Source organism: Corvus cornix, chromosome 5 (genome assembly GCF_000738735.6).
Source record: "Corvus cornix cornix isolate S_Up_H32 chromosome 5, ASM73873v5, whole genome shotgun sequence".
NCBI classification, from domain to species: Eukaryota; Metazoa; Chordata; class Aves; order Passeriformes; family Corvidae; genus Corvus; species Corvus cornix.
The window spans coordinates 39,173,183-39,189,697 of NC_046335.1; the positions used below are offsets into that span (position 1 = coordinate 39,173,183).

General features: G+C 50.1%; 2 protein-coding genes across 4 annotated transcripts in view; both read left to right on the forward strand.

Moving 5' to 3' along the window:
• The window catches only part of CREB3L1 (cAMP responsive element binding protein 3 like 1), a 45,167-nt gene extending 37,188 nt beyond the window's left edge, over positions 1–7,979 (forward strand). For 2 of the 3 annotated variants that reach the window (XM_039551745.1, XM_039551746.1), the window contains exons 9-12: positions 382–481; positions 4,497–4,617; positions 5,070–5,313; positions 5,712–7,979. In XM_039551745.1, coding sequence (XP_039407679.1) covers positions 382–481; positions 4,497–4,617; positions 5,070–5,313; positions 5,712–5,748 — 502 coding nt within the window. In that variant the 3' untranslated portion in view covers positions 5,749–7,979. The remainder of the gene's footprint in view (positions 1–381; positions 482–4,496; positions 4,618–5,069; positions 5,314–5,711) is intronic. The other variant, XM_039551747.1, reaches the window with a different exon arrangement.
• Positions 7,980–12,892: 4,913 nt separating this feature from the next.
• DGKZ (diacylglycerol kinase zeta) overlaps positions 12,893–16,515 on the forward strand; it is a 55,000-nt gene continuing 51,377 nt past the window's right edge. The window contains exon 1 of the mRNA XM_019281765.3: positions 12,893–13,713. Within this exon, the coding sequence (XP_019137310.1) occupies positions 13,475–13,713 (239 nt within the window). The 5' untranslated portion in view covers positions 12,893–13,474. The remainder of the gene's footprint in view (positions 13,714–16,515) is intronic.

Below are 16,515 nucleotides of genomic sequence, written 5' to 3' on the forward strand. Positions count from 1 at the left end.
TGTTCTAAAGGCCTGACCCGTCTACGAAGTTCAGCCTCCATGCCAGAGCTTGGTTTTCATGGTATCCTGGCTCTCCACTGCTCTGGGAATTGACTGTCTGGGCTTTGAGGCACCCCGGAGTCCTAAATTAATGGGTCATTCATAATAGTGGGTAGGTGCAGTGAAGGTGGTAGTGGGCCCACTGGTAAGACCCTTTTTTGTTTCTTGTTTTCCAAGCCTGTTTGGTCAGAGGACTTAGGAAATACACAGCAAAGGGGAGATACTTGTTTTCACAAGAAGGGAAAATCAGGGTAAAATATGGAGTGGGTAGTGCTATTCTTGGCTCACTTACTGGCTTCTACCTCCTTATTAAGTTTTGATATGCGTTGTTTCCTATCACAGGACTCTGCTACAGCAGTTACAGAAGCTTCAGGCTCTGGTAGCTGGGAAAGTCTCCAGACCTTATAAAATGGCTTCCACGCAGACTGGGACCTGTCTAATGGTATAAGCTTCATTTCCATCTTCCTTATTGGCCATGCTTCTCCAGACAGCTTTGTTGATTGCCTGTCTCTGCCCTCTTCCCTGCGGCCCAGCTCTGTTGTCAGTTACATCTGCTCCTTCCTTTTGTGTTATAGTCACCAGAGCTGTGTCCTGTGTCATACGTACATACATCAGTTGTTTATGCAACAACATTAGAATAATTCCTGCATTTTCACTGCCTTGTTCTTTGGGCAAAACAGCACTTTGTTTGCTTTTCATTAGCTATTATCCATTCAGCAAAAATCTTCAATGAGCTTCCATTGTAATGGGCAGTTTTCTTTTGCTGAGCTGGTAATGCTTAATGTTTAACTCAGCAGGGCAGAGGAACAGTCCAAGTATTCATCCCAGTGGGCATTACCTTGTGTTTATCAGCAAGAAATGGCATCTGTTCTTGCTATGCCTGCACATTAGGCTTTGTTAAATCCAGCTGGAATTCTCTTTGTTTGTCCTTTTGACTAACCATAATAATTCGGAGTTGTCTGTTGTTTTGGTAATCCCTGTTTGCCTCATAGTGGAGGATCATGGTTAATAAATATTTGCTTCATTGATGAGTTTTAGGGCATGCCAGTGTGTAGCCATAAGTAGAGTCAATTGGTTGTTCTTCATCTCATTTTTTTTGCCAGGAGGAAAGTTTCTGATCCATGGTAAAAATAAAATCTTCACCCCTCTGATGTCTTTGCAGGATTGTCATAGTAGCGGCTCGTGACAAATTTGCCAGAGTTAGTTATCTATATCTGATTATCACTTCTGTACTGTTAGCAGTCACAAAATGCAAACAGATGGTGAGGTACTTGCCCCACTTTCTCAGCACCCTCAGTGTCCTGAGGGATTGTTTTCTGGTCCTGGTTCAATGAGTTTCCTTGGTTCCAGAGCCCCGGCTCTGTAATTTCAAGCACTTCCTCCTTTCAAAATCTGCTCAAACTTTTGCTACTCTTTGCTGCCCCCATGTCAGATCAGATTTTAATGACTGACTGTTTTTTTCTCTGCTCTCTGTCTTCATTCCCAAGTTCTTTCCACATTTTTGGGTGTGACCCAGCTGAGCCCAGTGACTCATTGCTCCTTAATGCAGCAGCTCATCAGAGCACCCCTGGCTCCAGCAGTTCTTCAGTGCTACTACCTGGAATACACAAGTCTAGAAGAGGTGCCTTCCAGACATTCCCTGTGCTATAGGCTGATAAAATATCTAATTCGGCTTCCCAACAATGTCTTATGTCTCCTTGCTGCTCCCTTTGTTGCAGGCATCCCAGCCCACACACCCACTCTCTCAGACTTCCTAGCTTTGAAGCATTTCAAGAATTTGTAATTTGCTTTTCTATCTTTGACCAGTTCCTTTCATAAGCCTCTGAGTTCTCATTTTCCATTTTCAAGTACAGCATTCCTTATCATGACAGATATGTAGAATCATCGTGTCTTGCAGCATGGGAGTGGAGCAGGCTACCCTTCTTTAGCTGTGTGTCATTGCTGCTGGATTTTTGTACTGCCAGCTCTTGAAGGCCTCCAGTGGTGAGCAGTCCTCAGCCTCCTCAGGCAAACCATTCCAGTGCTATGTTATCTTTCCCAGATAAAGCTTTCTTGCTATCCGATTTCAATCTTCCTTGCAACAGCTTAAGCCTATTAGAACTTCTTCTGCCCATTGTAAGCAAGATCTGTTTATTCTCCCTTTGTGCAGCTGCATTTTACATACTTGAAAACTCTTGTTTTCAAGCAACTTCCTTCAGTCTGCTCTGCTAAATCACCATAATTTCTTCAGTCTTCCCTCGAAGGCTGTTACTGAATCACTGCTTGTTCCCAGAACTCTCTACCAGACTTTCTCCAATGGCCCTGCATCTTCTTGGAAGTATAGGGCCCAAAGCTGGGCATAGTGTTCCACCTGAAGGCCAGTACAAATCCAGCCAGAAAGCCTGTTCATAATGCTTGGGCTGAGATTTGCCCTTTGCAAAGTGACACTGACTTGGACCCATCTTATGCATCAGTTTAACTCCCAGATCCTCTTCTGTAGAACAGCTGAAACATGTAGCCACTAATGTATTTCCCCTGCCCACCTCAGAGGTCTCAGCAGGTCTCCACATTGGTCTGTATAGATCTTCCCACTGTTCTCTTGGACCACTTCTTCCCAAGGTCAAGATCATTCTGAATTTGAATATTGACCAAAATCCAGTCTGCTTGTAGTCTCTCCCATCTGCAGATTTGGTACAGTCCATCATTTAAGTCAAGCTTAAAAATGTTGAATCTTGCCAGATCCATAACAGATCTCTCTGCTACTCCATCTGCTACTGCCTCACAGTTTGACAGTGAACCATTTGATAAATACACTCTCAGTATGTCTTTTTTTTTTAATTTTGCCTCCACCTTTCCAAATGGTTTTGCAGTAGTTTTCTCTAGCTTAATTTCCCTCCATTTTAAGAGGTCAAATAATGAGATGATCCAAAGCTGTGACCTGAATGTTACTCAGAATCAAGGCAAGAGTTATTGTTATGAAGTGTTGTAGAGTTTGAACTGGAAGTGAATCAGAGCATCAGACTTAACCTGAAACAAAACAGAGTAAAAACAGTGCTGTTTTGCAAAGCCTCAGTTGAAAGCCATGTTAAAGCAAGATGTTAAGTATACTGCTCTTTCTCAGCCCAAAAAGCCTGTTTTGTTTTAGAAGGAAAGAACAGACTTTACAGGGCTGGCTCACTTTTCTCCAAGTTGTGTGTTTGGCTGTGATAATTCCAAGCAACATCTATTCAGAATTTATTTTTTCCTGTTTTTGTGGAATAAGGATTCTAAATGCCTCATGTGCCATGCTTAGGCAGCATCTATGCTGTCTTCATTTAATGTCCTTACTTTAAAACCAGCCACGAAGAGTCTGGACAATTAAAATCCCTCTTTACATAGTATAGTATCCCCATGTTATTATTCAATCTTCCACATCTCCTGGAATCCACTGGTGGTCAAAATTACCTTGATGTACCAGGTTCTGTGCATTACTTAGGGACAGGTATTCCAAAATAGGTGACTTCTGAAAAGCAGTCAAGCAGTTGCTGGCTGTCTCCACAGGCGTCCATCCAGGTCAGATTAGCTCGTTTATACATAGGTAGTAGAAATCACCAACAGACGCATTGCCTCTTTGGCTGCTCAGTCTGAGCACTGAGCTGGCAGCAGGTGGTTACAGACCATGCATAGTGCATGAGTGTTCAATAAATTGGTTCTGTTCCATTTCCCCTGTGTCCTTTCTTCCTCTGTACTGGCAGTTCCCTAAGCTCTATAGAGTCCCTTACGATCAGCACTGGCATTTCACTCTGAAGCTTTACTGTTACGGCAGAATTTCCAGATAGGCCCAGGCCTACCTGAGGAGGATTTCAGGGGAGATTTCACATACCTCTCTCCTGTTATCACTACCTTGTAGCTCTGACTCGTCTGCCTGATAGCAGGAGGCACTAACACATGGTCCTGCATAGCTACACGTCAAGCATAAATTTAACCCTTTCCTGCAATTTGGCATCTTTACTATCAGGTATTAGGCAACTGCAGTTCTGCTGTCATTTCTGTCCTTGCATGCATAGCAGCTTCACTTTGCTATGTGTGTGGTACCTCCCAGATTTCTCCTGTGGGTTTGTTTTCTTTACAGCCCACAACAGCTCCTGCTAAGCCAATGGTTGGGTTCCCTTTGGTCAAGGCAGAGTTTGTCTCTGTTGAGTCTCCTCTTTTTTCCAGCTTGTTTCTCAGCTATGCCTTCCACTATCTCTCCTCAGTAGGATGGGCAAGTTCTCACAAAAGAGCCGGAAATACCCCAAATAAAGCAACAAGAGGAAGTTTCTGACTTCCCTTCTTGAATGTGCAACAGAGATTAGCACAGCAAGCCCCTTCCCTCTCTGGGGGACCACAGGTACCCAGCTGTCAGCCTGACCAGATCTTCTTACACAGCCTCATGTTGGTGTGCTGTGAGGGGAGTGTTTCTTCGTGGCTCGTGGCACTGACTCTGATCTCCTTTCTAGGTGCTGGCACTCTGCTTCGTTCTGATCCTGGGATCCCTGATGCCCTGTCTCCCTGAATTCTCTTCAGCATCACAGACAGTGAAAGCAACACCAGCACCAGACATTTACACAACTAGTAAGAGTGAGTCTAATGTGGTTCTTCCATGTCAACTTGTCAAACCATTTCCAGCTCTTCTCTCGACACTCCCTGATCAGGCATGGCATCCTCGCCTCTGTGCCTACGCCATATGCTGGGACTGTGGCGAGGGAAGATTCCTGATCTGTCAGTGGTACAAACTCTCACAACAGCTCCTTGTTGGGCCTGTTGTCATTCTGTGCTAACCGTTGTCCCAAAACATGACAAGTGTCAAAGGAAGGAACGTGAGGGAAAAGTCCCAGAGCAGACTGGTTGTCTTCTGAAGAGGCTGTGTGTCCAGGGGGGCATTTGCTTCCTGAAGCTGGGGGGAGGAGGGTGTCCTGCATAGTTACACATGGACAAGGCTGGGTGAGCATGTGCTGGAACCACCATCATGACCCACACCCATTGCAAGAGACCTTGTCCTCATTGTTAACCAATGCTCTCCTTTTTTCCAGTTCAGTCACGGAGCCTCCTTTTCTATGATGAGGGTGCTGGCTCCTTAGAAGAGAGCTATAGCTCCTTCCTAACCATGGACCATCCTGAGGGGTGGGAGGCCAAAAAAAGGCAGTCTGAGGAGGGAAGGCCTCATCTGGCCAGGACACATGAGACAACTAAATATCTGAGCAAAACCCAGGGCGGCCCTGACCAGAACCAAACTGACCCACCTCTCAGCCACCTCAAAGAGCAATTCCATGAGAGGTAAGTAGGTGGGGCCACCTTCTGAGCCCAAAGCACAGCATGGTGTCTGGGGGTAAGCAGCAGGCATGTCCGTCCCCTCTGCTGCAAGCTAAGGACAGCGGGGCCGCCCGGGACAGGTAGTCAGCTAAGAGCACTGGCTGGAGGAGGCCAGTGCTGGCAGGGAGCATAAGAACAAGTTCATTTTCTAGAGCAAAAGTTCATCCATAAAGCAGTGTCCCACTTGTATAAAGATGTGGAGGGCTGGATGACTCAAGTGGTCCCAGGTTTGCATTCCATTTAGTGCCCTGTGGAAGGAGTTCATCCTGGTCAGAGCAAGCTAGCTGGGTACACAGAGAGGTGAATTTGCATAGGAGGCTACAATGAACCTTGACTGATGCCTTGTCTTTTCTTTTCCTCAGGGAGACAAGCTCCAGTGAGACAACTGAATTCTTGTAGCAGCTGCTGGACCTCAAGGCCTCATCTGTCTGATTGCAGGATTCCCTCCTCACTAAGCAACTGAGGGGACTTGGCAGGAGAGGGCACTGCATTTAGACACTCCTAAACTGGCCTTGGGTTCAGCTCCTCCCCTTCCCCACCATCCCCATTAGTGCTGATCTCTTTGAGGGGAGTCACAGGACTGCCAGAACCAGCAATAAGTGTCTGGAGAAGCCCTGAGACTCCCTCTTCTCCTGGCCTTACCTCCTGCTTAAATGAGCACTACCCTATGGATGTGGGCTCACCTTGAGGTGGAGGGAGATCAGGGGAAGCCCACAAACTATTCAGCTCACTCCCCAAAGCCTCCAGACCAAGGGGGCTGTCCCCACATGTGTACCCCTTGGCTACATCAGATGCACCTGAAGGAGAGAGAAAGTGCTGGATTTACTGTCCTGCCTGAGGGTTTTAGGAGTGGGTGATGCTGGTGCTGGAGAGATGGCTCTGGAGAGTTTGAGCTCATTCCTTGCCCTCCATATGTTAGTATATTTCTGCTTCCATTGAGAGAAAACCTAGTTCTTTCTTGCTCTAGTTTTCTCTTGATGGACACGCCTACGTAACTTCAACACCAACTATCTGCACAGATCTGCACACAAACGGAGTGGGGGAGAGAGATCCCAGACAGATAAATCACCATAAAAATTAGCCAGCAGCTTCTGGGTGACCAGAGCTCTGAAAGAGAGAACAACTTTCCCTCACAACCCACTTTTCCCCACCCTCAGCACCCCAGTTTTGGCAGGGGTGGTATTTTTCTTTCTGTTCCCAGCTTGGGCCCTACAGTGCAGTGCTAACCAGGTCAGTGGCCTTCTCACTTTCCATTTTGCAGGCCTCCCCCTTTGAGAGTGAGTGAGAGAAACACATTCCCATAACCCAACCCCCATCCCGGCTCTCCATCCCTGATTCTGCTTCATGCCAAATGGGGTGTTCCTAGGAACCAGCAGAGAGAGCTAAGCAACCCTTTGGAGGGCTGTCAGATTAACCATCATTCCCCTCACATCCTCTGTGTGCACAATAGTGTTGTGAAAGCCACTGAGGACTTACTGGCATTTCTGGAGACAGGTACATCTGTCAGGAAAGAGGTGGCATGTTGGAATTGGCCAGGACAACCAAAGACAGTTTTAGACCTCTTCTTTCTAAATGCTGACACCAAAGGTAGCAAACTCTTGCCATACCACCTCTTGGGCCAGACTTGCCAAGCTTGGTGTTGAAGTAACCTCAAGCCTATGCCATCCTCTTTAGCACCCAGACACCCATTTCTGACCCTTCTTCCTCTCCAGCAAAAGCCCTGCGAAAAGGCTGAAGTGTCTCCTCACTCCATTCCCTCAGCTGCCATTTGATGGAAGGACAATGTGGGATAAGAGTGTTGGAGATCTGGGATGTGGCAGGTTGCACTCTGCCAGGTCTCCCAGCAGGCTCCTCTTCTGCTTGTTTCTCATCAAGCACCCTGGACTCACTCTGCACTGCCCCAGCCTCTCCTCTTCCCCCAGGCCGGGAGTGGAGAATGCTCCCTGTAGAGGAAGGATGGGATGGCTCTTGCTCAAGGACTGAGAGAAGTGAAGAAAGGGCCCTCACATCCTTCTGTTCTCCCTTTTGAAAATTGGTTTTGCCCCTCAAAGTCATTTAGGAAAATCTGGACACAGCTAGCTGCAGCCGTGCATGCGTGGCCAGTGGGGTGATGAAGAGGAAGGCTTTCAGCACAGCTCTGCTCTCCCCACAGGACCCGCAGGTCACCAGATACCACTGCACTCCCCATCCTCCACCTCCACCCCAGCACAAAGAACCACTGCCGGGTCCAAGCACGCCCTCCTCCACCCCAACACTTCACTGAGCATGTCCCCATGCCTCCCACTCCCACCGTTGTACAGAGATCAAGAGCAGAACTCGTTTGTACATAATGAAACTTATTTTGTATTATTGCCGATCCCTTAAGATATTGTATTTTGGAGACTCTCAGATCCTATTTTCAGTATTGTATTTTATTAAGAATTAGTGCGGGCTTGGCATCTATGAACTTCTTTCTTGTAGCAGCTCACTTTCCACTTATACTCCAGCAGCTGCTTCTTCCCTCTTAGTTTTTTTGTGGTTTTTGTTTTGTTTTGTTTTATTTTCAAGCCACCCTTTCTCCTCCTTCTATCAATTGCTCTGCATTTGCTTTATGAAGCAAAATAAAAATAAAATAAAAAGATGCAGCATCAGCCCTGGGTTGACAGGTGCTTTCATTGAGGCATGGTTGTCATGTCAGCCCACGTGCACAGCTCCTCACCTCCTGCTCCCTGTCCCGTTCCCTGGCCACATGGAAAACTGGTTCAGTACTGGGACCTCACACTCCATGTCAGGGGCTAGAAACAAACTTGCATGTTTTATTTCCAGCAGCACTGCCATTGTAATTTCTTCTGCAGTTCTGAACAAGTCAGAACTGTTCTGCCTCAGTTTCTTCTCCCCCTTTGAAACACCACTATCATCCTCTTAGAAGGAGGAAGATCATGGAAGAAAGTATATGAGGTGCAATGGGCTATTCTGATGAAGAGGCTGTGCAGGGGTCTGTACAACAAAGACATAGCTCCTAGCACTGTGGTCCTATTCTGTCTGAAAAAATACTTAAATCTTTTCATTAACCGTAAAAGCAGAGCAGCTGCACTCAGATGGGCAGCAACCTGGGTCCTGGCTGTCTGTCAGCCTGTACCTCTGACAGTCTATTTACATCTGCGAAAACTGATAGCTTTTGTCCTGATTTTGTGTGAAACACAAAACAACAGGAGGTCTAGAAAACAAATTTTCATTTTCTAGCAAGCTCCAAGTGGATTCATTAGAATCTGACCGTTGAAACAATTCCTCGCAGTCAGCCCTTCATGTCTGGAAGGCAGCCCAAGCAGGAGCTCCTTTCAGAGATGCTATAAGGTGTCTCTATCTCCCACCTCTGGCTGGGCTGATACAGCAGGACTCTGCCACAGCAGGATGTGAGGCTCAGGGCTTGCAAAGGTCTCTTTCTGCAGATTGTAATTTCTTTGTGGAGAGGAGTAAAGCTGTTGCCTCGCTGTTTTGACTGAGCTGGCCATTGAACAGTGTCTGGGAGAGACAGGAACTCTCTTTTCTGAGCTGGGTCTGTACTTCCAAGAGGGAGTTTGATGTGGGATCCATGGCAGATTAGTCTGATGTGGGTTTTGCAGACCCTTGCAGAGCTCTCTTCCCCTGCCTACCCGCCAATGCAAGGAAATGCCTGACCTTGCCCTGCAGTTTCTTCCTGGGCCAGAACTAGTTGTGAGTTGAGAATCTGATGTTTTCCCTGCAGCACCTTGTCCAAAAGCAACCTCCTAACCCTGCGTCAGTATGATGCACCTTCCCTCACTATGGAGTGGGGCTGCTCCCTGCACTCACCAGATTTAATCCAAAGGAAGGGCCCCTGCTTTGCTCAGCCCTGTGAAACTTCACACGGCTCTTTGGGAATTGCCTTCCAGGGAGATTTTGGCCTGCACCCTTCATGCACACTCCAAAACAGGTGCAAGAGGGAAGCTCTTAAAAGGATGAGTTCTCAGGCTTTGGCTCCTTTAACACTGATGCAGCCAGAGCAATCAGAACCCCTTCCATCAGGAGAAAATTTCCCTTCATCTTGACAAATCCTCCTAATTCTGCAGTCTACCAGATAACTCTGAGCTGCTCAAAGCAGGCACATTAGGATCTTTTGATCCCCACTATGCCTCCCAAAATGCACCAGCCAATCATACCTACCAGTTTGGCTACAGCAACTAATTAGAGCAGATTGAGAGAATTAGCAAAGCAAGAGTCACCTTCTTTACAAGTCACCTTCAGCCTCACTCAGTTGCGCTTGTTCTGCTCCAAGTGCCCCAGCTGAGCTCTGCCACAACAAGCTGGGCTTCTGCCCATTCAGGGTCACATTTCTCAGAAGCCTCTGCACTGTCAATTCATACAAGCCCTGAACAAAAAAATGCTGGCAGAACACGGACTTTGTTTTTCAGAGACAAATTATTCCCAATTGTTCTGTTACCAGGCCAATTAGAAAAAAATAAAGAGAGAAAATAATTGGGTTTTGTGGCTTGCTGCTGCCTAGCGGGTCACTGGCAGTGCGTGGTAGCAGCCTGGTGGGTATGTTCTGTTTGTTACAGAAGGACATGTGCTGTTAAGGCTCTCAGGAGAGTATCCCTGCTCTCCAAGCCTGGTGTAGTCCCTCTTGCTGTTCTCACTTGGGAGTGTGCTAGCAGTTGTCTCACACAGCCATTATGGGATGAACAGGCTTTGGTCCTGCTACCTGGCAAGAATCCTGGGCTTTTGGACAACTTCTGGGGAAAATGGGACAGTTGCACCCCCTCACACCCCCCAGGTGCTGGGGGCTTGTTAACAGTGATGGCACCTGGATGGACACTGATCTGTCCTGCCTCAACAAATCTTGTTGATTTTCTAATCTGGTGGTTGAAATGGGGCTTAGAGGTGAGCAGGGTGGAGGTTCTTCTTGTGCCCAGGGAAGGAGACAGTACCTTCACAGAGCTTTACTCACTAGAAATGCCGCTTCCTAGAGAGCTCATGTCCTGCCTGTGCTTGCAAAAACAAGGATGAGGTCTGTATGGTAAATACCAATATGCCTTTGCACTGTCCCACATGCCCACACAGAAGGAAATCCCTACCCAGGGCACAGGAGAGGCACACTCCTGCGTGTCCCCCAGGTAAGCAGGTAAGCACCAAGGAAGCAGATGACCTGGCTCAGCTGAAGGGCGCCGGGAGGACAGAACTGACCCAATCCTACTGTCCAGCCCCATCATCCTCAGGCAGCATCTGGCTGCTCTTCCCAAGTCCTCAGGGAGCTCCAAGTGAAGGGTGACCCTATTCATGACAGAAACACAAAATATCTGGCAGAGAGGTGGGCAGAGAGAGATGCAGAAGCCTGTGCAATCCATTACATCCCTCCATGCAGGCATATCCTGTGATGTCTCATCTTCTCCAGACACACAAAATCTGGCCTGCCCTGCCTGTGTGACAGCTATACAATCTGGCATGTGGTAAGAAAGGTAGAAATCCTCTGCTGGCAGCTGCTCCCCACAAAGGGGGTTTCTGTAGAGCAGGATTAGGCCCCTTGGGAAGACAGGAGGCACCCAGTGTCCAGCCCCTTACTCTGACTTGATTGAAGGTGCTGTTAGTTCAGGGCTCTCCTGTGCCTGCAATAAAGGCCTCTGCTTCCCACCCTGAAGCTCATTTCCTATGGCATTGACACACCCACCACTGAGAAATGCTCTCCCTTCTTTCCTACCTGGAAGTCTGGACCCTCCTCTCACCCAGCTTCCTACTTGTATCTATCCCTGACTGGCCATCCACTTCCCCAGCTTGGTGGCCACAAACTTGTTTAACCATAAGGGACAAGACAGATGTTTCCCAAAATTCCCTGGGAGCAAGAGTGGACCTGCATTCTGCACCCCCTGTAGCTCCTCTGGGCAGCCCATCTTTGTCCTGCCCTGGCATCCCAGCTGGCACAGATGAAGGTGGCTCCCATAGTGATTGGCAGCAGAGGCTCCCTAGGCCAGGAAGAGCCCCAGGGCAGAAAGAGAAGCATTGCACTGTGAGTGGTGAGAAGAACAAGATGCCACAAGTCCCTCTGCACCAGCTGGGCACCAGCTGCTTCTCCCTTTCCACAGCCTGCTCCCAGCCTCTGTGGGCAGCAGGAGGACATGGAGCAGGGCCATGCACCCATGCAGGGAGTACTGGCAAGCTCCCAAGCAGGTCTCTGTTCCCACAAGTGAGGGTGAAGGTGTTTCCATAGGGCCAGCTGTGCTTGTCAGGGAGGGCTCACCCAGCAGCACTCCAGGTTTCAGGGAGAACAAAACCCCTGTGGGGGCTGGAAGGGCTGAGTCACACAGCGAGGAGAGTGTGGGCTCCCTGCCAGTCACGATTCTGTGGAGGAGTGGGCGTGGGGGCTGCTGTACCCCTGGGAGGCACAAATCCCCCAGGAGGTGCAGCCAGAGACAGATGTCATTGTGACTTTTAGGGTCAGACAAAGGTTCGGTAACTTGAGCTGGAGGTGCCAGTGGGCTGTGGTTACCGGAAAGAGACACGGCACTTCTTCAGCCCCTGCTGCTTCCCAGGAGTGGCACGGGAATGTGCTGTGCCACAGCACCCTGCAGCAGAGGTGCCACAGGGCCATATCGAGGTGATGGGGAGTACTGGCATGAGGGATGAGATGCTCCTGATGACTCCCAAGGCGATACAACAGTCAGAGCAGGTTGAGGACAGGTTCCTGCTCCCATCATGCCAGACTTTCATGGGAAAACACTGGGATTACAGGTGACTGCAATGTGCTCTTGCTGCAATACATGATTGTAGGACCTTGCCATGATGCAGGGAACGGCTCTTATAGACACAAAGTTTGAATTTTCCAGGGCCTAGCAGGTAAAGGCACAGCTTGTGAATCTGGGGCAGAACAAATCAGGCACATATGGGAGCTTTGTAGGGATCTCTTACCCCAGCTGTCATCTGCAGCACCAGGGTGGGCTGGGACTGGGGTCACAAAGTCCAGTCACAGCCCAGGACAAACAAATGATGCAACTCTTCTGATGGACGTGGGCAGAGAACAGAAGGGTGGTTCTACCTTTGCATGCCAAGATTGGAGAAAAATTGACTTGAATAAGGAAAAATCAGGAATAATGTAGCCTCCTAAGTGGCAAGGAGCTGAGTGAGCCAGCTGGAAGGACAGAGGCCATGCTACAGCAATACCTCTGCTCAGCTGGATACCACTGTCCACAGCTGGGGACCCTGTCCCTGGACAGATCTCATCCATGTTGGATGATTGGACAAAACAGCAGGTACTTTGCTCTGCTGGGGCTGCTGCTGTCCTGCAGTTTTCCAGGCTGCCTGACTTCACCTGACAGTAGGTCTGGTTAAGACAAGTGGCTGAGACCCAGCTGCCTGAGCTGCCCTTGCTGGCAGGCAGGTGCCAGCTGGACTGCAGGCAGAGAGCGGTGGCTGAGTTGTCACCCTCCTCTGCCTTCCCAGACTCCAAAGAGTTAAGTGCTAGTTTCAAGTGTCTCTAAGGTGACACCAGGCTGCCTGCTGGATGCAGCTCCCCACAGCCCCCTCCCCATGCACACAGCACACACTCAATGCTCACTTTCTGCTTTGTCTTTTGAGAGCTGCTCCAGGTTTTGTGCACAGGCACTTTCCTCGCTGCCTACCTTTCCCCGCTGCTCCTGCTCAGCTGCTGCTGCTGGGGACAGTGACAGACGTGCCTGGCTCCAGAGGGACCTCGCAGAAGAAAATCCAAGCTCTCGCTCACTGCAAGCATCGCTATCCCTGGACTGTGCTTCTTCAGCAAACACCGTGTTCTGCACTCGCTCCCCGCTGCTCTCACGGTGCCAGCACCTTTGAGGAGTAGCACCAACATCTTCAGGTTTGTGTCAGATATTCCTCCGCTTCGGAGTGGCAGGGCAGTAGAGCCAGCAGGAGGCTGAGCTGCTGTGTCTGAGCTACCCAAGCTGCTATCAAGAGGCCAATAAACACCACTGCAAAATTTGGACGCTGTTTTTTCTCGTGCTTGTGCTCCCTCAGGGAGTTAAACCTTGCCGGGATTGTCCCACGGCCCTGGGGAGACAAAGTGGAGCACCCCTGTGGGACCCTGTGGAACACGACTGGGCTGCCCAAGAAGTTCTGGGGGCAGAGTGGGACTCCTCGCAGAGAGACACCTCACTCCAGCATGGCTGAAGGTCCCGAGAGCTGGAGAGACTTCTCCTCTGCCAGGAGCGATGGTGAGGTGGCCAGGGGAGCCACAGGAAGCCTCTGCGGAGCAGGAGATACAGAGAACACTGGACGAGCACAACGCTTGGGCCTCTGCAGCACGGATCCAGCCTGGGAGGAGATGAGAGGGGCAGTGGCCATGGCAGAGGTGGAGGAGCAGTTCCTGCACTTGGCCATCAGAAAGCAGGTCTCCTACAGGTAGGAACATCTGGGTCCCCAAGTGTCAGGGCTGCACTGGGGCAGTGGAGTGGCCTGTCCCTGAGGCATCTCCCTCCCAGGGGGTCAGGGATGGCTCTTTCCAGCGACCACTAGCACATTCCCACCAGAAACTATCTCAGCACAGAAACAAGGTAACCAGTTAGTCCAGTCTTTCCCATCGCGTGCAAGAGCCCCCTCTGCAGTGGCAGCCCCATTATCACCTTTGCAGACCCCCTTATTTCCCTTCTACCCAACTCCCCCTTCCCATCCTGGGGCTGCAATGCCTCCTAGACAGTGGTCTGGGTACCTTGCAGCAAGAGGAGATCTGTCCTGGCTTTTGGCGTGACTCTTCTGTCACAACTCCTGTTCTTACCTCCCCCCTGCTATCACCAGGCAAAGCTGGCAGAGGTGAAAAGTGATTCTTACAGCTCTCATGGGGCTTATGGGAGCCACTGCCTGGTGATACTCAGGTGAGCTCCTATTCCCAACTCCAGCCATAATGTCTGAAATCCTGCTTGGGTCAGCATCTCCAGGACTTCAGCTCTATTCTTCTGTCACAGCAAATAAGGTCTGGTGTCCCACCCTGCCCTTTCCTTCGTTAGAAGTGTGTTTGAGCCCTTCTATGATTTACTACCCCCCATCTTTGCAGAATGGCTTTCAGGTGTAAGTGAGGAGAAATCCTTTGACCCTGCACCTGCCCAGAGTAAACATGAGCACTTGCAGAACTGACCCTGGACTTCTGTGAGAGTCTGGGACTAAGAGGAGGGGAGAAGGCAGGAGCTGCCTTCTTACCATTCTCCAGAGCTAGCTTGGCCCAGAGATGTTTGTGTCCTTCTGAGCTCCATGTCACCATGTTCAGCAAGTGCCACAAAATTTACAAGCAGGTGGAACACTGACATAGAGAATCTTGGTGCCATGCCCGCTGCCATGGCAGACAGAGAGGCTGGATGAGCTCTCCTGCCTCTGGTCTGGGCCTTGGGGACCCTGGGGTGCAGAGCTTTGCCAGGGGGAAGAGTTTGGGCAGGAGCTGTCGGTCACCCCCCATCTGCACTCCCACGCGTACAGCAGCTCTTTCCCCTCCCTTGCAAGGGCTTCAGTGCAAGCTGTGAGCAAATTGCTCTCTAATACTGCGGTAATGGGAACTAATGGGAAACCTTATTAGTGCCTGCAGAGCAGGAGGGGCCCCGAAGCTGACTCATCCCCAGCACTTGTTATTCCTGTCGTGGGTGGCGAGCAGGAGCCGGGGTGGCAGAGACCTGTCCAGGTCTCCTGTGTCCCTGAGCCTTGCCACAAGCTGGGGCAATGAGCAGCTCTTCTGGTCCTCATTCTGTACCCAGGGCTGCTCACTGAGGCACCAGGCAGAGCTGGGAGGGTCTCGGCCCTGATGGCACAGAGGATGAGGAATTACTGTGCCAGGCAGAGCAGGATTTTCTCCTCTTAGCTGTCTTCTCCAGATGTTCACAGTGTGTTTTGCGAACAGATTAGCCAGCTGCAATTTTCCAGCCTTCCCAGGGGAGGAAGGGACCATATTGCAACCTAAATTATCAGCCTGAATTTGTTCCAAAATTATCTAAGGTTGCTAGGGATTGTATACACCCTGCCCATCCCACCCCAGCCACCCCAAGCAGGTGGCGCAGTTGACATGCCCCAGCCTGTGCTGCCCTAACACAAAGCACCTCTGTCCTACACAACTCTCACAAGGGGTCTCTTTGCAAGGGACTTTTCCCCATCCAATGCAGGCTTTGCAGAAGGGAGGATTCTGAGAGGCTAGAGGGAATGCTGCAGCAACCTGCAGGCCAGCAGCAAAGGAAGAAATGCTTGGGATGAGCTGCTTCCTCCACCCAGTGTTTCGGACAGCCAAGCAAAGGGAAGGAGAAATGGGAGAGGAAGTATCTGGGGGTGGAAACCTGCTTGTTCTGTCCCGTGACACCCCTGTAGTTTCAGGTCCAGCTGCTTCCTCAAGCAGGTCAGGTGGTGATGGAGCTGTTACCCAGAGGTGGGCTAACCTCCTATCATGTGCCCCTCCTGCAGAGTGAGAAGTCCTAGGGAGCTGACAGAAATCCCCTTGCTGTGCTGTCCAGCTCTGGAGACACTTACGGAACCCTGGTACAGAGTTTAGAGGACCTCCTCCATGGGCCGTGGGCATCACAGGTATCCTCAATGTCAGCTGAAGGTTGGAGGCCCCAGCCCCCTTGCTGCCAACCTGCCTGCTCCTGCTGGGACCCATTAGTCATCACGAGGGGCAGGCGGCATAAGCTGCTATATAAAGGTTTTGAAATGAGCAGAAATGATATTAATCCCATGGAAATAAAGTTCCTTCCATAAATAGCTGCCACGGTGTATGGAGGCGCCTTGGGCGGGTGGAAGAGAGCTCAGCACTCGGGTTATATTTAGGGATTTGAGTAGCAGTTTCGTGCCAAACTTATTAATGATGCTGGCTTGTGCACCAGATTTGCACATTCTGGGACAAATTTTCCCAGTAGGAAGGTGCCTCTGCAATGCCAGAAGGACCCAATGCCCTCTGTCACCACAGCAAACGCACAGCAAGCACCAGGGTTGTGTGCCTCGATCCCCAGACAGTCACTTCAGACAAGGGGAGTCCAAAGTCAGCTCCTGCTTGCCTTGAGTGTCTCCACGAAGGTTCTGTGATGGGGCAGGATCATCTCTAGCTCCCAGAGTCGGGTAGCTCCAGTGGCAATAAGGCAAGCTAGAGGCTGGTAGAACTTTGCTGTAGGGAAAGCCAGCCTGGAGCCAGAGGCCTGGGACAGGTGGTGGCAGGTCACAGCAGCACCCTGCAACCTC